This window comes from Macrotis lagotis, chromosome 1 (genome assembly GCF_037893015.1).
Source record: "Macrotis lagotis isolate mMagLag1 chromosome 1, bilby.v1.9.chrom.fasta, whole genome shotgun sequence".
Classification (NCBI taxonomy): Eukaryota; Metazoa; Chordata; class Mammalia; order Peramelemorphia; family Peramelidae; genus Macrotis; species Macrotis lagotis.
The window spans coordinates 388959105-388981920 of NC_133658.1; the positions used below are offsets into that span (position 1 = coordinate 388959105).

The 22816-nt window shown below is 37.0% G+C and overlaps 1 protein-coding gene across 3 annotated transcripts in view; it reads right to left on the reverse strand.

The window, feature by feature from the left end:
• TTC1 (tetratricopeptide repeat domain 1) overlaps nucleotides 1-19123 on the reverse strand; it is a 53079-nt gene extending 33956 nt beyond the window's left edge. The window contains exons 1-5 of one of the 3 annotated variants that reach the window (XM_074212503.1): nucleotides 19050-19123; nucleotides 17619-17970; nucleotides 9220-9280; nucleotides 8018-8130; nucleotides 1656-1692 (exon numbers count right to left, since the gene is read on the reverse strand). In XM_074212503.1, the coding sequence (XP_074068604.1) occupies nucleotides 1656-1692; nucleotides 8018-8130; nucleotides 9220-9280; nucleotides 17619-17939 (532 nt within the window). In that variant the 5' untranslated portion in view covers nucleotides 17940-17970; nucleotides 19050-19123. Of the gene's footprint in view, nucleotides 1-1655; nucleotides 1693-8017; nucleotides 8131-9219; nucleotides 9281-17618; nucleotides 17971-18966 lie in introns of all 3 variants that reach the window. The other 2 variants (XM_074212502.1, XM_074212501.1) reach the window with 2 other exon arrangements.
• Between the last annotated feature and the right edge of the window lie 3693 nt (nucleotides 19124-22816).

Genomic DNA, 22816 nt, shown 5'->3' on the forward strand with positions numbered 1-22816 from the left:
GAACCATCTAGGTCTAGTGGACAGATATGAATCAAAACAATTAGAGATGGCCCTGGAAGTGAAGCAATCAGGGTTAAGTGAATTGTCCAAGGTCTTACAATTAGTATGAGTCAAGTTTCTAAGGCAGGATTCTAATTCTAGTCCTCTTGACTCCAAGGCTAGTACTCTATCTACTGCGCCACCTAGTGTCCCTTATGAGTAGATAAAAGATAACTTAAGAGGGAACACATTAGGAACTGGACAAACAAAAAAAGCTTCCTACAAAAGGTTGGACTGAGATGAGTCTTGAAAGAAAGCAGCAGTGCACCCTAGTCTTAGGAAACAACCACTGAAAAGGCAGAAGTTGCAAGATGAAGTCTTTTGTGCAAGAAACAGACTGAAAAGGCAAGTGTTACTGGAATGCAAAAGTATGTGGAAGGGAATAATAAAGCATAAGAAGCCTTGAAAAATAAGAAGGGCTAAAATTATGAACAATTTGAAAGGTTAAAGAAAAAAATTATAGTTTTAATCCAGAAGACTGGAGTTTATTAAGGAAGGGAAGTGAAACAATGAAATCTACACTCTAGGAAAATCTCTGACAGCTAAGAAGAGGTTAGATTGGAGTCTGCAGATATGAGGTAGATAGATCCACCATCAGGACACTGCAGTAGCCATTTATAGGGCATTCAGTTTCAAATTTTTAAAGGCAAGTTAGTTTTATTTAAAACAGGAGATCAAGAGAGAGGGTATGCATGGATAAAGAGATCTGAGAATCATCTGGTTTGAGTTGATAAAGGAATCTATGGAACTAATGAGTTTTTCAAATGAAATAGTAGGAGAAAAAAAAAAAGAGTACCTAAGACAGAGCTTTGAAGTATATCTACAGGTAGCAGGTGTGACTAGGGTCTGTATAAGGGTAGCAGCAACAAGGTATATGGAAAAAGGTACCACATTTAGTTCAAATCTCAGCTCTGCTATTTTCTAACTAGAATACTTCAGATAAATTACTTTTCCTCCTGTACCTCAGCTTCCTCATCTATAAAATGAAGTGGGTGCATTATGAATCTTTGCTCTTAACCTTTTTGTGTGTCATGGACCCCTATGGAAGTATGATGAAGCCGCCCTATGTACTCCTCTTAGAATGTTTTTAAATAAATTAATTCAACTATATAGGATTACAAAGAAAATCAGTTATATTAAAATACAGTATTTTTAAAAATTCCTAGACAAAATAATATTTAAGATCTCTCACAGACTCAAATCTTTCTATTCTAGGAATATAAATAGGGAGTATGGGATAGATATAAGAGATATTTTGGAGATGAAAAGAATTGATATCATGAGATGAAAAAGAGTGAATAGATCAAATTAACTGTAAAGTCTTAAAAGGAGAACAAGGGAATGGTGGTAGAACACAAAGAAATAGTTAAGAGGGAAAACTGCTTTAAGGAAAATAATGTCAACTTCAAATATGTTTCATCTTAAATGACAGTAAGAAAACCAGGTGGAGAAAATGTGATTAGATCAATATCCAACTTTTACCTGAAATACAAAGTCTTTTCTTAATCATTTCCATACAACAAAATCCCCTCTCCTTTCTCACCCAGTAGTCCTTGTAAAAGTTCCCACATTTTCTTATTTGAGCAATAAGTCATGTAAAACAAAAATCATCTCACCTTTGCTGCAGTCATTGATAGCAGCATCTTTTTTGTCCTGAAAAAGAAACATAGCATTAATATGCTTAATCCAATTCTAATGACTTAATCAACAAAAGAATCAATAACGTGGAATCTATGTTCTTGTTTTAATATTTCAAGATTTGTGATTTCTTCAATATGAATTCTTTCTCTACTTATTCAGACTATGTATATCTTAATATTACACAATTCCCATCCGTGACTTTCATAAAGGATATAAATCTACCTAATGGTCTGGAGGCTTTCTTCTTTTTGAACATTCTATAGGTATAATGTGTCATTTTGATTGTCCATCTATAATTCAATGCTTTTTGAAAATGCCTTAGTGCTTTTTTTCTTTCCAATTTTATTTTTTCCTTTCTTATCTTTTATACCATTTTTTCTTAGAAATTGTGGGTAATATGATATAGCCTGTCTAGGTACACTATGCATCTCTCCATTATCTTTTGGATCACCTGCAATTTTGATGAATGATGTTAAGCAGTTTTTTTTTTTGCTGTTTTGCATGTGTTGGGGAATGTGTGGGGAAGGTGAAAGTACCAAGCACTTTCTTAAATGCATTATTCTTCCCTCTATTTAATTTTGGATCTTTCACTGTCCATCTATAGAAGACATGCAACAAGCCCCAGGAGGCTTAATGTATTTTGTTCTCATTGAGATCTATAGTTGAGATCACTCCAACAATTTGGATAGGAAAAACTAAATGAAGAATGTTGACTACTCAGACTTTGCCTGCATTTAGGTAAGGCAATTTGTTGAAAAAAATCAACTCATATTTGGACAAATACTCCATTTTATTTTATTCTTATCGTTTGTGGGTTTTGTCTTCTTTGAAAGTCTCCTTCAGAGCAAAGATAAAAGGGATGAGGCATGAGGACATGGTCTTTTCAAAACTGCAGAAATCATCTGAAGCAAACATCTCATTAAAATATATAGTTATCTTCAAACTGTAGTTCTTATTTATTCCTTTCTTTTCTTTCAGGCAACAGTTCTTACTTAAAGCATGCTCATTTATTCAATGGGACTTACCTGTGCCTTTAAGCTTCTATATCACTGAACATAAGGTTAGTCACCAAGTGATAAAACTTTTTTTGATCACAGAAACTGATAAAAGTATAGAATGTTGTGATGAGTGTTCGTGAAGGAAATATTTATACTGAGAATACCTTTTAAAATATATAACTAGCCTTTTATATCTGACATGAAACTTTTTTTTGAAACAGAGCTTGTTCAAATCAGTGTTTCTTTTGGAGAATTTGATAATTACTGAAAAAGACAGATATAATTCAAATTATTACTTGTTCTGCCATTTCATTCATTACTGGGGACTCACCCTAAGAAATGCAAATTTGTGAAGTATTCAGCATCTTTTGCCTTAAATATGATCACTCTCTTCATATATGCCTTTACTTTTAAGACTCTGTACTGTGGTAACTCCTACATAAGATAAATCTAGAGCTCAAACGGATCTCAGAAGTCATCTAATTAAAACGCTAAATTTTTCAGATAAGCAGCAAATCAAAGCACAAAAAAGTTAATTAATAGACCTTAGATCACAAAAGTAGTAAAAGACAGAACTGAGATATGAACTAAGGTTTCATGAATCCAAGGTCAATTTTTCTATTGTACCATGAAATCTTTATTAATTCTCTAGTCTTCAGTGTTCTTTCTCTTGACCAAGGTTCTTCATTTTGGACCTCAGGCCCATGAATGATTTCAGGGGCCCGTGAATTTGGGTGGAAAAAATAATCTATTTTCACTAATATTTAGCTGAAATTTAGCATTTATTTCAATTAATTATGAATTAAAACCACATTTTTCTGAGAAAGGATCTAGAGGCTTAAACATGACACCAAAAAAGGCTACAAAACCCTATTTGACTTGTTAGGATCTCATATAAAATGGAGTTCTAGGAAGCCCCAAAATTCTCCTTCCATAAGGAATCAATTCTGGCACTCTTATAGTAATTATAGAACCACACAATTTTCAATTCCCCAAAGATAAATGTATGTACTATCTCTCTATTTATGAATTTTAAAAATTACATTTCACAATGACTAAACATCCTTTCCTACAAGTGTCAACATGCAAATGCAGATAGATTCTAATCTTATAACCTGTCTACCTTTAATGTTATCTACTTAAAAGGAATCACACAATTGTAAATCAAAATTTCCCCAGAGAATTTAGTGCTAACTTCAATCAATAATAGGTATGATAATACGGTTTTCTTTTAAGAAGCATGATCCACGTAACAAAAATATTTTTAAATATTGTTTAAGGGCTATATTTTTGTTTATTTATTTTTATATTACTACAATAGTCTTCTTGTAAAAGTAATCATAATCCTCCCTTCCCCCAAAAATATAGAGAAATCTCAAGAAAAATAAAATCAGAGGAGAAAGTGTGCTTCAGACACCATCAGCTCTGTCTTTGGGATGGTTCATATTCTTTATCATTAGTCCATCAGAGAAGTTGTTTCAATATTTTTTCCCCTACTGTGGCTATTGTTAGCTTTATTTCCCTTCATCCTATTCCTCCCCATCCCATTTATTCTTCTCTCTCCTTTCACCCTGGCCTTCCTCAAAAATGTGTTGTATCTGACTACCTTCTCCCACAATCTTTCCTCTCTTCTATCACCCACACCTCCTCCCCCCCTTCTCCCCTGTCCCCTTGCTCCCATCCCTTTCCTCTTTTTCTCCTCTAGGATAAGATAAATTTCTATATTCTCTTGAATGTGTATGTTATTTCCTCTCTGAGCTACCTTTTTTTTAAAGGTTTTTGCAAGGCGAACGGGGTTAAGTGGCTTGCCCAAGGCCACATGGCTAGGTAATTATTAAATGTCTGAGACCGGATTTGAACCCAGGTACTCCTGACTCCAGGGCCGGTGCTTTATCCACGCCACCTAGCTGCCCCCCGAGCTACTTCTGATGGGAATGAAGGTTCACTCATTTCTCCCTCACCTTCTCCCCTTCTGCTCTATTGCAAAAGTTTTTTCTTGCCTCTTTTATGTTGAAATATCTTAGCCCATTCTACCTCTTTTCCCTTTCTCCCAGTACATTCCTTTTTCATGCATTGACTCTCACTTTATAATATATATACCTTCATATTCAAGCTCCCTCCTATGCTGTGTGTGTGTGTGTGTATTCCTTCTAATAAATAAGGTTTATATGAGTTATCAGTATCATCTTCCCATGCAGGAATACAAGTCGTACATTAAATTCCTCATAATTTTCCCTTCCCATCTACCCTCTCAATGCTTCACCTGATTCCTGTACTTGAAGATCAAACTTTCTGCTTAGTTCTGGTTGTTTCAACAGCAGTTTGAAAGTACCCTATTTCACTGAATATTCATCTTGGTTGGAATCTAAGCTCTCTTTCCTTTTGGAATATCATATTTAAGCCCTATGAGCCCTTAATGTAGATACTGCTAAATCAGGATTACACAATCCTGACTGTAGCTACACAATATCTGAATTGTTTCTTTCTGACTAGTAATATTTTCTCTTTGATTTGGGAGTTCTGGAATTTGGCTAAAATACTCCTGAGTTTTTATTTTGGAATCTCTTTCAGGAGATGATCAGTGGATTCCCTCAATTTCTATTTTATGCTCTGCTTCTAGGACATCAGGAAGTTTTCCTGAAGACTCTCTTGAAAAATGAAGTCTAGGGTGGCTAGGTGGTGCAGTGAATAGAGCACCGGCCCTGGAGTCAGGAGTACCTGGGTTCAAATCCGACCTCAGACACTTAATACCTAAGCTGTGTGGCCTTGGGCAAGCCACTTGACCCCATTGCCTTGAAAAAAATCTAAAAAAAAAAAATGAAGTCTAGGTTCTTTTCCTGGTCATAACTTTGTTAGCCCAATAATTTTTAAATTATCTTTCCTGGAACTGTTTTCCAGGTCAGTTATTTTTCAAATGAGATAATATCACATATTCTTCTAGTTTTTCTTTCGGTTTTATTGTTTGTTTTCTCAAGATCATCAGCTTCCCTTGGCTCCATTCTTCATTTGTTTAATTTCCTTTTCTATCTGATCAATTTGGCTTTACAAGATTTTCTTCTCCTTGTTGACCTTTTGAACTGTTTTTTCCATTTTATCTAAACTGGTTTTTAAGATGTTATTTTCTTCAGTATTTTTCTGTATCTTCTCCAAGCAGCTGCTTTTTTTTGGTTTTCATGAATTTCCTGTTTTGCTGTCATTTCTCTTCTCAATTTTTCCTCTACCTCTCTTAATTGATTTTCAAAAAAAATTTTTTGGGGGGGGGTCTTCCAAAGCCTGAGACCAATTCATATTTTTCTTGGAGGCTTTAGATCTAGAAGTTTCACTTTGTCATTTTCTGAGTGTATTTTTTTTTTTTTAGGTTTTTGCAAGGCAAATGGGGTCAAGTGGCTTGCCCAAGGCCACACAGCTAGGTTTATTAAGTGTCTGAGACCGGATTTGAACCCAGGCACTCCTGACTCCAGGGCCGGTGCTTTACCCACTATGCCACCTAGCCGCCCTCTGAGTGTATATTTAATCTCCATGGCACCAAACTAATTGTCTGTGGTCAGATTCTTTTACTTCTGCTGTTTGTTCATGTTCCCAGCCTATGACCTGATTTTAACCCTTTGTTAAGATGAGGCTCTGCTTCCAGGGTGGAAGCTTTCCCAAGCTTTTGAGGGTTTTTGGGACACCCCTCCTCCAGGACTTCAATTCCTTCAAGGTCTTATGAGAGGCTATGACTGCTCTCTTGTCCTGTACTTTGGTCTATGGATGACCACAAGCACCTCCCTCTGTCCTGGAGCTGTGAGAAGAGATCCTGCTCCTTTATGGCAGTATGGGGCCCCAGACTGTGACCTGGCTCTGAGTATGGGCAAAGTAACAGAGTACTGCCCCAGGGGAGTAGAGACATCTGTAGTCTCCCCAGAGTCCCTTACCATCCATGGGCTGAACGCTCTGGAAGCAGCTGCTTGTTGGCTCTGCAGGCCTGCTTCTGGTTCCCGGGTCAGGGTTACAGTGTGTTGAGGCCTGTCTACCTGGGCTCCGCAATTATTCTGGCGTGGTAGTTTTCCTGGAAAACTGCCCCTGCTGTCACAGATTCAGGTGCCCCCCCCCCCCCCCGGAACCCAGGCACCTTGCAGGCTATTTCTAGAAGGATGGAACTGGTTCACTCTGGCATGGCGCTGCCCAGGCTGCCTTGTGGCCCTTTCCAATCCTGGTGGAACAGACCCTTCCTGGAGATCTCCCAAATTGTCTTTGGCCAGAAAAAACTTTCACTTAAGTCTTTCCATGGGTTCCACCATTCTAGAATTTGGTTAGAGTTATATTTTAAGGCATTTGGAGAGGTCTGGGGGAAAGTTTCTGGGAATTTCTGCTTTCACTTTGCCACCTTGCCTCTGCCCTGGTTCTTTCTTTTAATCTTAAATCAGATTCTGGCAAATAGAATCTGACATGCTGTCTTATACTTTTTGTACTGCAGAGGCATGTGCACCTATAAGGACTTGTAATTTTTTGTATTAATCTTTCCAAAACTCAGTGAAATCTGTTTACTATAAAATTGGACAAGTAAGCACAATTCATAATAGGAAAAGGAACTGGACTGGTGATTTCATTGTTAAAGGAAATTCTCTCTGCAATATAAATCAGTACTAACTCTACAACTTGCAGTATTTGAGAGTTGCCAGAACAAAATTTAAGTGATGAATCTGGGTCACAGAGCCAGTTTGAGTCAGTGGTAGATTTTGAACCCATTGGGTCAGTTTTTTTTATCAACTATTACAGAGTTTGCTTCTCTTATATAAAATATAAGAAAACTGTCTCATCAGTGTGCAAATAAAATGATTCTATGTGATATTTTCTTTGTCATTTAGAAATACTTTGCAAATGATCCTTGACTCTAACTCTGCATTTCATAAGCACTTTTTATACTAACACCTAGAAGCTTAGATTTTTCCAAATATTTATACTTTTATTTAAAAAGAGAAGTGTAGTCACTTGTTCAAACTCAAGGATGAATAAATTTAAGTTGAAGGTTTTAATGGGTGGGCATCCATCCCTCTGAATTGCAATCTTCCTTTGGCCTGAATAAGAAATGGTAACCATTCTAAATTAAATATCCCTTACCTCTTTCATTCACTCATCCTAATTTTATCAATGCCCTGGGTAGTCCATCATTTACAATAATGGTAAATGGTTGACTCACACTTTGAAAAATATTTTTCTTTCTGTTTTTCCCACCCAGAGAAGCAATCAGACCACCAAACTAATTTTGAAAGAGAAGTAACACTGTGAAATATTAGAATTCCATTAGTTTCAATTTAACAATTTGTTGTTATAAAATGGGGTCAGTGAAGACCATTTACCTGTTTCATCCTTGCAGCTGCTCGGTTTGAAAACAGAACCGACCTGTCTTTTTGATAGCAGGCAGGGCAGGTCTGAAGAGCTCGGCTGTAAGTACTTTCTGCTTCTATGTAATCTGATATTTGTAAAGTAAGGAGGAAAAGACTTTAGTGTTCCATTTTTTACACTATTTCTATTCCACAAGATTCCCATAGTATATTATATTTTCTATGAAGTTTTACCCTAGAATAGGGGTCACAGTCATAATAACTTCTCTGCCAGAGAAATCATAATTCTCTTTGGCTTATTTTTTTAAAAGAAATCATTGCAGAAGGCAAGTTCTTTTGCTCATTTAGATACAAAACAGGTGTCCTGATTAATTAATGGCTCTTCAATCTTCCACAATTGCCTTTCATTTTTAGGGATGTAAAATCAGACAACACTCAGTTTCCCAATATAATAAATTCCACGTTTCAACTTTCGAAGAGCTCCATCAATTTAGTTAGGCATTTTTCCAAGAGGAAAGAATAAATAAAAAAGAGAAGGGACTTAAATGTAAGCTATTCAGCATGAAAGAAAAAGTTATTCTGTTTGTAATTAAGACTGAATGGAAAATGCCACCGTGCATCCCCTGATAAATAAGTAATCAAAGGATATGAACAGTTCTCAAAAGAATTATAATTAAACTATGATAGAATACTTCAAATCACCAAAAAGAGAAATGCAAATAAAAACAACCTTGAGGTCTCAAGACAAACCCAGCAAACTGACAAAGATGATGAAAGATGCAATAGTCAATGCTAGATGAAATAATTGTGTGGAACATCTGTGTCATTAAAACATGAGGGGAAGGATAGCAAAAACCACATAAAGGGAAAAACAAAGAAAATTATAAAAGTGAGAAGTCTTTAAGTTCAAGCAAACCTTAAAGGTTAGGGTTTTCCAAAGTAAGAAGAGGGCTTTTTCTTTTAATTTTTGTATTAAAGATCATGGGAAAGGAAATCAAAACTTGTATCTAATAAGACTCTTGGGGAAGATGATCCATATCACTAAGAATGTTGTCTGTGACTTAATAAGTAAATAAAATTCTAAAGTACTGGGAAGCAAAACTTAAATGGCAGAGTATGTAGCTTCTTTGTTACATTATTTCTTCATGGTTTTGACAAAAAAAATAAGTGTTTAGAAAACTGTTGTCATCAGTTCTACATTTTATTTTTTACCTTACCTCCTTTCTTAAATTGTTCATTCCCTTCTCCCTTTAGTCTGGTGCTCTCCTCTCTTCTTTTCTATAAAACATGAGAATTTATCTTACAATATCTAATGGATAAAGCAGGTTATTGCCCTAAGACTGAATAGTACTTCTCTTGATATTTTGGCAGTGTTCTTGCTCTTCTTTTAGAGAAATACATGTGAATACATGTGAATAATTAAGGGTACTTACACTTTTGCAAGGAAGGTGAAAAAAGTCAATAAATTAATCAACCAATATTTATTAACTGCCTTGACAATAAATGTCAGGTACTGTCTTAGGTGAATCAGGAGGAGCTAAATGCTCCTAATTCTGAGAAGCTACCAGATTCTTAGAAAATGCTGTCCTGATGGAAATTAATAAAGCAGAGTCCTGAATGACTTAGATCTAGTATTTTTTTTTGTGAGAATCAAGAATAATAATAATAATAATAATGAAATGCTACACTTTGAGATAACTTTAAATGTCATCACTTTCAAAAGGCATCAAATTCTCAACTGGGGAAAATGTTAAGTTTTATACTGCTAAAATAAAGTGCTTAAAATGACCTATATAGTATCACTATTAAACTTAATCACCCTAAGCTGGATAAGAGAAAATTGGGATACTCGATGTGATTGACCTTCAGTGTGGTTTCTGCTATTACCCAAAGTGAAATCTGTAAGAAAAGTGAACATTTCTCTCCCTTGCCCCTCACTTAGCTACTCTGTAACCTAACTTCTTTCTCTCTCTTTTCTTCCAGTCAACACTGTTCAGTCTCCAATTTGATAAAGTTTTCTTCTTGCATTTGAAATTTCTAAAGAATAACTTCATATTTTGGTAGGGAGAAGGCATCCTGATTATTGTATAAGAAGTGCTACATTCTTGATCATGAAATTGGTAAAGGCAAATGATGGTGGAGAATATTTTCTGATGTTTTCCCTTTGTTATTTCCTATTTATGCTCTATATACTTTGTTTGCATATAGTTGTTTGCATGTTGTTGCTCCATTAGACTGTGAGTTCCTCGAGGACAGGGGGTGTCTTTTATCTTTGCTTTTTTTTCTTCACCCTGCACTTCTCATAGTACCTGACACATAGTAGTACTTAAATATCAACAATTTAAAGACAGTGGAATATTCTAATCAACATAATTCTTTTTAATACAAATTAGATGGTATTAATTTCCTCCCTTCCTGCATCACAATTTTGTCTGACAGAGGGACTCACTTAGCTCAATGAAACAATGACCTTTGCTGGGCAGGGTCACCCAAGACAGAAAAGTCATAGTGAAGGCACTACTTTCTGACAAAAGGTAATCCACTGGAGGAGAAGGAAATGGCAAACTGCTCTTGTATTTTTGCCAAGAAATCCTCATAAATAATATTAAAATGCTAAAAGATAAGATATTGGAAGTAGAGCCCCTCAGATCAAAAGATGTCACATCTTAGTGGAGACAGAAGGGCCTTGTGTGCTATGGTCCATGGAGCACAAGGAGTCAAACACGATTAAACAATAATTAATTTCTTTCATTAAAATGTTCTAAAGGGGCCGGCTAGGCAGCGCAGTGGATAGAGCACTGGCCTTGAAGTCAGGAGTACCTGAGTTCAAATCTGCCCTCAGACACTTAATAATTACCTAGCTGTGTGGCCTTGGGCAAGCCACTTAACCCCCTTGCCTTGCAAAAAAAATAAAAGAAAACCTAAAATGTTCTAAAGAGACAAACAGAAACATTAAGAAAAAAAAATCAAGAAAAACAAAATCTTTTTTTTATTGGTATCTTTTTTTAACTTTACCTCTTAATTTCATAAAAGCAGGCAAAAAAAATCATTAAACCCAACTCAACAGCAAAGATGGTAAATGATCAACATGCATGTGCTTTCAACTCTGAACATCTTAAACACTGCTGGCACAAGCAAAATGAGTTTATCTCCATGCCTATCATTTTTTGACAGTGCAGTTTCTGAGACTCTAAAAGCATTTTTCTACTCTAGAAGGTCTTATGTATAAAACAACTCTAGAGAAATGAAACAGAGTACTAGGGATAAAAAATTTAATAGGTATAGGTTTCCAAACAGATTCCTTAGACCAATTTCATGTTATGACCAGCACACTAATTTTATGCTGAGAGGTCAAAGTAAAGGGTCAAAGGAATTACAAAGCAGCTATTATGCAGAAAACATTAGAAAAGGAGCTGCTTCCTTCCGCACAGATTGTGTAAACTGAGGATTAATGCAATTATCAATATCTAGCAGAACATCTCCTTGGTAACAGCTAAAAACAGTACTCCATGGAGAGCTCTACCAGCTCTTAGCTGTGCTAAGAGTACCATACCATAAACATACTATATTACTGCAAGTTTTTCCAAATATAGATTCAAGAGGCTGTGATGTAGGCTTACAGTTGTGTACTAGTCATTATGTCAGGGAGCTCACAAAGGAATCTTTAGGTAGTGGTGCAAGATTATAGCAGTCAGAAGCACTGTTTCTCAGGATATGTTCTTTTTACTCTAAAAATGAAAAACTTCTAATTATGGCAAGGAACCTCCTCATACTCCTCCACAACTCCTTTTAAAGAATTCCAGAAAGGCTCATAAAGAAACATCTGCTTTCTTGTTCTATTTCAGTAAGATGAAATAGATTATATTGGACTCTTACCTCAGCACTTAAGGAATGCAGTGCCCAACTCACTACTAAAAACTTAGGAAAGGGAAATCATAAAATGCAGAAAAAGTTGCTTAGGAAAAATTCCAAACTTAAAAGGACCTCAATAAAGGTCATATGATTTGGAGTCAGAGGACATGGATTTGAATCCTGGCTTTACTGCTTACTTCCTACCTACATGATCCTCAGCAAATAATTTCTCTCTGTGGGATTCAATTTCCTCATCTGTAAAGTGAGAAGGTTGGACTACATAGAACTAAGATAAAAATCTATTGATTTTGCACCTAATGACAACCATATGATTAACCCCTTGCCTTAATTTAAGTCTTCCTATTCTATCTCTATCCTACGTAGCTAATCTTACCTCTCACTATTTCCCTTGATTCGCTATATACAATATGCTAATTTCTAATTAAGATTTTACTATTACATTTCCCAAACTCTGGAATATCTTTACTACTTTCTACATTACTTAAAACAAAACTTTTTCCTCTTAGAACCTATTAGTATTATCACTTGAACATACACACACACACACACACAAATACACTAATTTTTAATTCTAATATTGTGTACAAATTCATTTATGTTCCCAATTCCTGAAGGTCAGAGACATCTCCATCAAGTCCACTGCTAGGGAGAGAGCAGCAGTTTCATAAATGCTTGATAAAAAATGGATGGCAGGAGGGTTTATGCATTTATTCATATTCAATTTTTTCATTGACCATTTCTTGCAGTGTCAGTACTGTGAAATCCATGGGTGTTTAAAAGAGTCATATACCAATGCATTCTGAAGGAAAAATAAAACATGAAAAAGTATTACTGCCTAGATATGACACATAGATTGGGGCTATGTGAATATTAAACTATAATAGGATAAGGTGGGTCCAAAATTGAATAGAAAAGTAAACTATATTCATCATATTTATGAAATTAGGCAGTGCTTTCAATGATAACAAGTTGTTCCTTGAGCCCAATTCTTATTACTAATATTTTTTCTAGTGAAGCTATATGGCTGCAGACCAAGAACATTATGCTCTTAGAAGAATTGAAACTGCAGGTGATGTAAAGTATAACAGACTACACAGTACATTAGTAAGCATGATTTGCATATAAGTGGTATAAATGGCATAACTAGGGACATGTATGGTCAGAAAAGATTGTAGATCCTTTATAAAGCAGAACAAAACAAAACTACCACCCTGGATACTGCACTGATATCTACAAAATATAACATGATGTAAGGTCTTGGGTGTGTTGAATAATCTGGGAAAGATTTATAGTATTTAATTTTCATACTATACTGTTGGGGGCGGGGGGAAGAGGCTTGGTGGTCGCTTAGCGGGGGAAACATAATCCCCTTATAAAGGAATGTTACAGAAATTTTAGAAAGAAAAATGGTACTTAGTTATTAATTAAGATGAACATCAATCAGAAGTCTTCCTTCCTTTCAGTGAGATCCTAGGCAATGTGGATAATATTTACTTTTATGGTTTGAGCTAATGGATATGACACAAGTGGTTAAAGCATAAATGGAATTCATATCCTTGGAAAGGTCATTAAGTAGCAATTACTTATTCTAAATGAAATTTTGTTGTTTTTGCTCATTGTAGAACCAGCTACAGTAGTCAAATGAAAGAAATGAAGAGGAAAAAATTTCAACACTTAAGGCAGACAAGTTTAGTTCCAAATCGTCAATCAGTCAGCAGTTATCTACTACCACCCTCAGTTTAGGGAAGTAGTTGCTATTTGTCTGAATTTAACATTGGAATACTAAAAACTAGAACTAATTCACACTAGAAACTCAGGTAAAAGGTAAGAATGATACAGATTTATCAAGATACCCATAATAATGATTATGATGGTACAATAATGATTACATTGTGATACAAAAGAAAGAATATTGGATTTGGAACCAGTGTGCCTTATTACCTGTGTGATCTTGGGATGGTCATTTCAAAATTCTGGGACTCAGTTTCCTCATCTGTACAGTGAGAGAGTTGTATTCTATTCTTCTTGGGTTTTTTTCCCAAGGCAGTGGGGTTAAGTGACTTGCCCAAGGTCACACAACTAGGCAATTATTAAATATCTGAGGTTATATTTGAACTCAGATCCTCCTGACTCCAGGGTACTCTATCCACTGTACCACTTCGCTGCCCCCAAGAGCTGTATTCTAAAGGGGTTCTTCCAGAAGAATAAACTTTCTTTGAAGTTTATAAAGTGCTTAATTCACAGTATTCTTTTGTAAGGTAAATGATAAAAATAAGACAAAAGGGAGGCAAGTTTATGAAGCCCTTGAGCATCAAGAGTGCTTAGGACCAGAATTCAGATCTTCTGATCCCAAGATCTAACTTTCTAGTTTCTGAGATACTGAATATACTATCTTAAGAGGGTTGTCATGGGGCAGCTAGTTGGCGCAGTGCACAGAGCATTGGCCCTGGAGTCAGGAGTACCTGAGTTCAAATCCAGCCTCAGACACCTAGTGGTGTGGCCTTGGGCAAGCCACCTAACCCCATCTGCCCTGCAAAAACCTAAAAAAAAAAAAAAAAAAAGTGTTGTCAGGAACAGCTAGGTGGCACAGTGGAGAGAACACAGGTCCTGGAGTCAGGAGGATCTGAGTTCAAATTCGACTTCAGACACTTAATTGCCTAGCTGTGTGACCCTGGGCAAGTCACTTAATCCCACTGCCTTAAATAAATATAATTCAAATAAAAAAAGGAAGAGAAGAGTTCCATGAAAAACTCAGAAAACAATTAAAATACTGGGGAAATCACTCCTTCAAACTGCTCTAAGACTAGTGAGAATAGGAGGGGATTCACATTTTCTTGAGCAGTCTCATAAAACTAGTAAACAGTAACTTTGCCAGAACTGTTGTCTTTGAAATTGGAGTTCATTTCCCTTACATTTACATCAAAAGATAGTCTTTTTCATAAATGAATTTCAGAGATTTTAGGGTATAAATTACTAGTAATTCTGGGGAGTTCATAGGACTTACTTTATGGTCAAAACTGATCACTAATTTTTGTTTATCCTGTGGGAAGTTGATCCATAAGGAATGGATTATCTCTACCTTGCTAAATCCTCATTGCCAGCTAATGTTGAATTTCAATTTACTGGAGGCAGCTTTATCAGAATTAAGGTTCTTTTTAAAAAGTCCTAGGGCATTGTTTAGCAGCAGAGCAAAAGTTCTGGAGGTTCTTACATAAGGCAAGATTATTGAACATGGGTATAGTGACAGTGTGCCTGTTACCAAGGAACAGAATCTCTAAATTCAAAAAGGTTGCTATTAACTGATTATTTTTTTTTTGATTACAGCAATTTTCTGAAGGCCATCTGCTAAAGTATGGACTGGTTATTATCTGTGTTGATAGAAGGAGCATGCACGACAAAACTTTGTAAACCATTAAAATAAAATTCTACCATAATTTTTTCTTTAGAATGAAAATACACACACACACACACACACACACACACACACGTATATATTCTGTAGTTCAGACTCAGTCTTATAATCTTCCTTTGGCATAAGTCCATATTATTCATTTAAACCAATAAGTATAGCAAATTGTCCCTGAATACACACAAATCTAACAGTAAGACACATGTTAAAAATCTAGGGGAAATGTTTTTTACAATATAAACAGGTAAATCATATAGACATGACAGATGAAATTAAGAGACCTTTCCAGAGGTCTCATGAGAGGAAAGGCCAATTAAAAAAAAATTCATTCCCCCCCAGTATGCTGATGTCTAAATAGATGCTTAAATGGAGCAGAAAATATAAGCTAGAAGAAATACAGACCCTAGAAAAAGAGTATGTATAAATAACTGCCATATTTAAGGATAAGCTGAAGGGTAATCTTTCCAAAAGTTTTTTTTTAGGTTTTTTTTTTTTTTTGGCAAGGCAATGGGGTTAAGTGGCTTGCCCAAGGCCACACAGCTAGGTAATTATTAAGTGTCTGAGACCACATTTGAACTCAGGTACTCCTGACTCCAGGGCCGGTGCTCTATCCACTGCGCCACATAGCTGCACCCCCCCCCCCCCACAACACTTCTTAATGAAAATTCTTTTGAGCTATAATTTGGTATTCTGAATTTGTGTACAAATATACATAGACAAGAATACTCCAATGCTAGCTATCATACTCATTATGAATTAACAAACTGGTAGTCTAGTTTTAAGACAAACTGGCTTAGCATCAATCAATTCACCTGAATGTGGAATAACTAATAAAACTCAGTTGCAGGATCCACAAGACTGAAAACCTTAGAAGGGACGATACACCATGGTGCACTAACCTTGGAAGTCCTTCCAGAAAAGCTTTGTCATCTTAACACAAACATTGAAAACATTTTAAAAAGTCAGATCTGTCAGTTCTTCACCCTAGCAAAGACCTGAGTAGAAGGCAGGGAAGTCCTGTACTGATTTTTAAATATTTTCAATCAAATAATTAAGAAATAGCACTAATGAAACAAACGTCAAACTAAAAATATCTTATTCATTTCTGGAAATAAGTTCTCTAAGATTCTTGAATCATTAAGTGCCTAATGAGTTCATTTTCAGAGGTATTTTCATTAAGTAGCCTAAAGTATCTTTTCATTCTCTTGATCATTTTCCAAAATAAAATAGTCATAATTTGAAACCAATAAGTTTAAGGAAGAAAACTGACCCTCAGATGATATCATGAAGACATCCCACTCTCCAATCCCTGCCTTCCATTCAGCTCCCATTAGGTTTAAGGAACTAATGGCATTTTTTGGGGTACTTTTTCTTTTCTTCAAATACTTTCCAACACTTAATACAATGTCTGGCACACAACAGATAACTTATGCTCAAGTCCACTTCCTTTTTATTTATTTAAGACAATAGGGTTATGTGACTTGCCCAAGGTCACACAACTAGGTAATTACTAAGTGTCTAGGGGTGGTTAGGTGGCGCAGTGGATGGAGCATCAGCCTTGGAGTCAGGAGTACATGGGTTCAAATCCAACCTCAGACACTTAATAATTACCTAGCCGTGTGGCCTTGGGTCACTTAAACCCATTGCCTTGAAAAAATCTAAAAAAAAAAAATTTAAAGTGTCTGAGGCAGGATTTGAACTCAGGTCCTCCTGACCAGAAAGTCAGTGCTTTATCCACTGTGACCCCATAAAGTGTTATGTACAATACTTAGTAAAGCAAATGGAAAAAAAAAGTTTAATAGTCCTGTCTCTTTCATTAGATCAAAAGCTCCTTATGAAAAATAACTGTTTCATTTATTATATTTGGTCTAGACCAAGATTATCTATGTAAAGCACTTTTCAAACTTTAAAGTGCTACATAGTCACTTTTAGAACAAAGATAAAAAAACAAACAAATAAAATATCCAGCCCACCAAAAATGTCATGAAACCAAAAGAAGAAACCCTAACTTTAAAGGTCTCTGGAATTCATTTTAAGGAACAAGAATGTTTTTCTCTATTTTAGAAAAAAAATTGTCTTTTTAATGTTTCTGTTGTTCAGGATGGTAAACAGAAAAACGTTTAAGACTTGACTAGACAATGACATTTACTTGCTGCAATGCTGTATATTTCTAGCCTATTACTATACTATCTATGAAAATAGAAAAGAGGAAGATAATAGGTGAAGTGCTGTGTATAATAATACTCTACCTAGTCATTTTCAAACATCTTTGGTTAACTCAAAGAATTGGACCTTCATGAAGAATTTTTTCACAATATAGGTGAAGAGATTTACCTGTTTCTCTTCATCTGGCATATCTTTTTCCAATCTCAGTAGGTATTCTTCTTCTAGTTCTGAGGGATTCACAGCATCACCAAGTTTGTCTTCTGACTCTTCCACTCTTGGATATTCCTTGTCTTCAAATGAGTCATTACAGTCGTGAAAGCACTCATCTTCTCCCTGGTCCTTAACATCTTTTAATAGTTTGTTGTGAATATACTCATCTTTTAAACTAGACACCAGGGGGCTAGCACACTCTGAATCCTGGGGATCAGTAACCTTTAAACCATTGAACAAGTCCTCGGGAGGCTTAGAATCTTCTGTTCTCTCCCCCATGTTGACTTCCACGAAGGGGTAAAGAAAGGAACTTCAAGAGACAAAGAGGAAAAAAAATTACTTAAGTTGTCTAGTACTGTATATAAAAAGGATACTGTTTGTCCCATTCTAGTTATAGTTCTATATTTCCTTATAACCATTCAAAAGGTTGTACATTAACAATACTATTTCACATTCGTTGAAAAGAGTAAAACTGTCAAATTTTAGGCCAAGGGAAGAATGAAGCTAATTTTAAATTAAGACCACTTTTCAGGTCTGACATAATACCAGGACTACTTATAAATAGTAATTCATCTTTTATCTCTACCTCTGTTGGAAATGCTAATTGATGGCATCCCTTACTCAATATTTATTAAGCAGCTACAGTGTGTAGAACAATGGAAGAAAGGAAAGATTTGGCTATAATTTGACTTCTCCCTTTATAGAATTTCCTAGTAGGAGAATAAGACTTAAGTACTAAGTAGTAGGGAATAGTCCAAAGATAAGTCAGGAGAAGAGAATGGGCTTGGACAGCCAGTGCATTCCCATTTCGGCACAATGACTATTAACATAATGTGATGGAAGGATCAGAAAGGGAATTCAAACACTGTCATTTTTTCAGAGGAGGAAATGGCCTTGTATAAGGTCGTACAGGAGGGCAGGGGAGAGGAAAACAGAGGAAAAGAGAAGGCGGGGAGGGAGAGAAGACCCAGAAACAGAGCAGAGACACACCAAGTGATGAGACCGGTAGAGAGAGGTGGCGGAGAGGGATCTAGATAGTGTTTACTTTGGGGAGGGGAAACGCGGTGCTCCCAGGACCAATCCAGACCTCCCCAGGAGCGTTTTTGTCGGATAAGGCCGTGCAGGCAGCCCGGCTCCCGAGCTCCGAGGACGAGCCATGAAAGGCCTCGTGACGAACCTCGGAAAGGCCTCGGAAGCCTGGGAAGTTCAGGCAGGCACTCGGCTGCCCACCACGGATCCGATGCGATCCGATCCGCTGCCCCCCTCCCCCCGAGAGACCTCAGGCGCGGCCCCCAATCTCCCCGACCTCGGCGTCCGAGCTCCCAGCAACTAAGAAGCCGCTATCCCCAGGGTCCGAGATATCTCCGTCACCTTCCTGGCCGCTCTCACCCGAGGCCCGTCAGGCCCGGCCGGCCGATGGCTCCTCTCTCCGCAGAACCTAGTCAGCGAAGCCGCAACTCTCACCTTTCACCTCTACGCAGCCGGCTCACTTCCGGTCGCGGCGACCAATGGCCTCGAAGCCGCGAAGCATTCTGGGAGTCGCGCTGCGAGCCCTAGGGCAGGGAAAGCAACGCCCCCTGCGGAGCGACGTCACTGTACGGACTGTATCTTTGGGAGGTGGACGGCATATTGCGTTACGGCAGGGAGCGAGATGTGCGGGAGAGGGGAAACCCTTCCCCGATTTGTGTTCCCCGTCCTTTTCATTTAGCGACTCCCGGGAGTGGCAACTATCACAGCCCCAAGGTGGGAGCTGGGCTTTCCCAAACCCTTCTGGAAGACGCCTTCTCTTAAAACTCGCGAGGCTTTCTTCTGACTCTTCCCATTAAGTCGCTCAACAATCGATCAACAAACATTTATTAGGCGCTTCCCGTGTGCCCCCAGATGTGCCCAGCAACTGAGGAAGGAGAGGAAGGGGGAAAATGAACAGACCCCAAGAAGCCTACATTAGAATAGGGGAGACACCATAGAAATATGTCTTTAAAAAAATACAAATTGGTGCATAAAATATGAGAGGAAGCCAAAAGCATCTGAGCCAAAAAGCCACTTGTGAAAGTGAAATTTGAGTCTTGAAGAAAGCCAGGGAAACTTAATTACTTTATTATTTTTTTTGTTTTTTTCAAGGCAATGGGGTTAAGCGACTTGCTCAAGGTCACACAGGCAGGTAATTATTATTAAGTGCCTGAAGGCATATTTGAACTCAGGTACTGCTGACTCCAGGGCCGGTGCTCTATGCACTGCACCACCTAGCCGCCCCAAAACTTAGTTACTTTAAAAAACAAACAAACCAATAAGCTCTGTTCCTCTCCTCCCTTCCTCTTTTTTTTTTTTTTAATGAGTTGTAGTGAGCTGATGCTGAATGGGTGTCAATATGGTTGACCTCTTGTTAAGGGGAGGGAAGTTGGGTTGGTGTCTGAATCTAGAATTGAAGTCAAGTTTCCACTGCACTACCTTGCTGCCCTGTGTAATTTCAGATGAGGTTTTAAGGACCCAAATATTTAATAATAACTTATAAAATAAGGTATTACAAATTCTTAAAATTATTATTCTTATTTTATAGATGAAGCAGGAATGCAACTTTAGCCTTATCAAGAAGAAAGACTAAAACCTATCATTTGACTCCAAGCCTAGCAGTGCTTTTCCCACTACAGTATGACTTTAGATTTCTAGTTTGCCCTTCCTTGTTGCAAACTATAACAGTCATCAGAAGAAAATTCTAAAAAAAAGATAATTTTTAAAACATCTACTGTGAAACCATAGCAGTTTTTTGTTAAACAAGATGATTAAGATGTGGTTTAGAAACAGGCTATGGATCATGATTATTGTAAATGCCAATGGTAAATGAATGAAGATGCTGTATTAAATGGAGTTTTTAAATATTCTGGATTGAGGAAGTCATTGAGAAGACTGCAAATTACTTGAAATCAAGCATGCCATGACTTCTGTACCAAATTCCCCTGCTTTACACCCACTGTTGGCACCCATCTTTGGACACAGAAAGGAGATTCAGTGCCTAAGCCACAGCTGGCTGAGCAAGCAAAACTTCCTTTCTGAACTCATCAGCATGGACCACGCCATTTATTCTGAGCTATGGAAAATATTTCCCAGCACTCACATCATTATATTAAATATCTATGCCTCTTTAAGGACTAAAAAAACCAGTTATGTGATGGCACAAACAAAGCCAGGTAACAGCTTCAGGCATGATGACAGTTGCCATTAACCCTGGAATAAAACGAAAGGCATTTCTTCATTCCTTCCCATCCACTTTGTGGTCTGAATGCTGAAGTTCAGAGAGGAGAGTTGAGAAGGGAGATAAAGGGTCCTACTCTTGTGACACTTTCTTCCTCAATATGGCCAGGTTCTCACTGTGATTAGAAGGAGCCAGTACTCTTGAAAGAAAAGAATTCTATTCTAGCTTTTGGCCATAATTCCTCAGGACACCACTCTTCAGTGATGTTACTTAATAATTAGCAAAACAATGTGCTAGGCACCATGATAAATCATAGGAATACAAATACAAACAAAAATAAGGACAGTTCCTGCTATGTTCTAATGAGGGAAGATAATACATAAAAGGGAGCAGTCGTCATTCTAGGTTTCATTACAAATCAAGTTGGAAAAACCATTTTTATTTTGGTTCCCTTAATATGAAAAAAAAGGGGACGGAGGTGCTGTGAAATCTGTGTTTTTACTTAAGGCACTTTTTAATTCAACTCTTCATGATACTAATGGGGATTTTCTTGGCAAAAAATAATGGAATGGTTTTCCATTTCCTGTTCTAGTTCTCTTGGCAAATAAGGAAAGTGAGGCAAATAAGATTAAAGGACTTGCCCTGGGTCTTATGACTAGGAGGTATTTGGGACTGAATTTGAACCTTAAAAAGATGAGACTTTCTGACTCCAGGCTAGGCACTCTATCCAGCTGCCCAGGCTTTCTGTATTATAGGATAAAAAATTTAAAAATATGTAAAGATTTATATTTGGAGAATATCAGTAAGGCATGTTGTTTGAATTATTTTTGTAGATATGTTGAATTTGCATGGATATACCCATTATTTTAATTGTGTTTACTGTTATAAGTAATTAGCAAATATTAACTCTGAGCCACTACTTTAATCAAGAGACTTCGAAAATGTACTCTTAAGATAAAAAAAAAAAGAAATAAGAGCTAATCTTGCCCTCATTGAGCTTACAACCTACTGAAAGATCTAAAGCTTACATAGGTGAAATATTAGCTTTCAAAATTCAGGTAACATCTAGTATCCAAGCTTTTCAAAGTAGAATGGAAGTTGAGTGGACCAGAAAGATTTTATGGAGGAAGGCAGACTAGATCTGGGTCCTGAAGGATGATGGTTAAGACTTAGAGAAGTAGAAGGAAAGTCTTTATAGAGAGTATCCCAGGTAGGAGGAATGCTTTTATTCCCACAAAAGATGTGATTTAGCATGAATTTTTTTTTGATAATCTCCAATAAAATCCAGATAGAAGAAAGAGGGGTGGTAGGAAGGGACTTCCAGACCAGGGGAAAAGTAGAAGTGGCACATCTCCCCATCCCTACAACCGCTTTCCAGTTCCACTGGAACTATCCTAGTTCAGCTTCTATCCCTTTTTCTCCTCTTCATTCCCCATTTGACTGCTCTCTTCTGTATTTCTCCATCATGCCTCAGGAACAGATCATACCAACCCTGGAACTTGCACATAATCAATACCCTCTGACCTTGGGGCCCCTCCATTTGAAGTTCAGAGACCTAATCCAGAACTTCAAATTTAGGAGGGCACCCCAGGCCAGCCCTCTCTTCATTTCCCACCCTGTTGTACTCTTTTGGATTTAGATATCTCCATCAGGTCCCAAAATGGGGTATTTTCTCCCTTCCCCCTCCACTTTTTAGTTTCCTTTTGTGCATTGTCTTTCTCCTTTAGATTATAAACTCCTGGAGGATAAGGACTGTTGTATTCTGAGCATTTACCACACAGTGCCTGATAGTTGGTATGTTAATATTTTTTTCACTTTTGATTTCTTTTTATTAATATTTGTCATTTACAAGAGGTCAGGGCCAGGTTATTGAGTTGTCTGAAACCAGTCCCAGGGGATATAAAAATCTAGTCTCAAACATTTCTCAGAATTCCTAAAAAAGTCTTACCTTGTTTGAGGAATATAT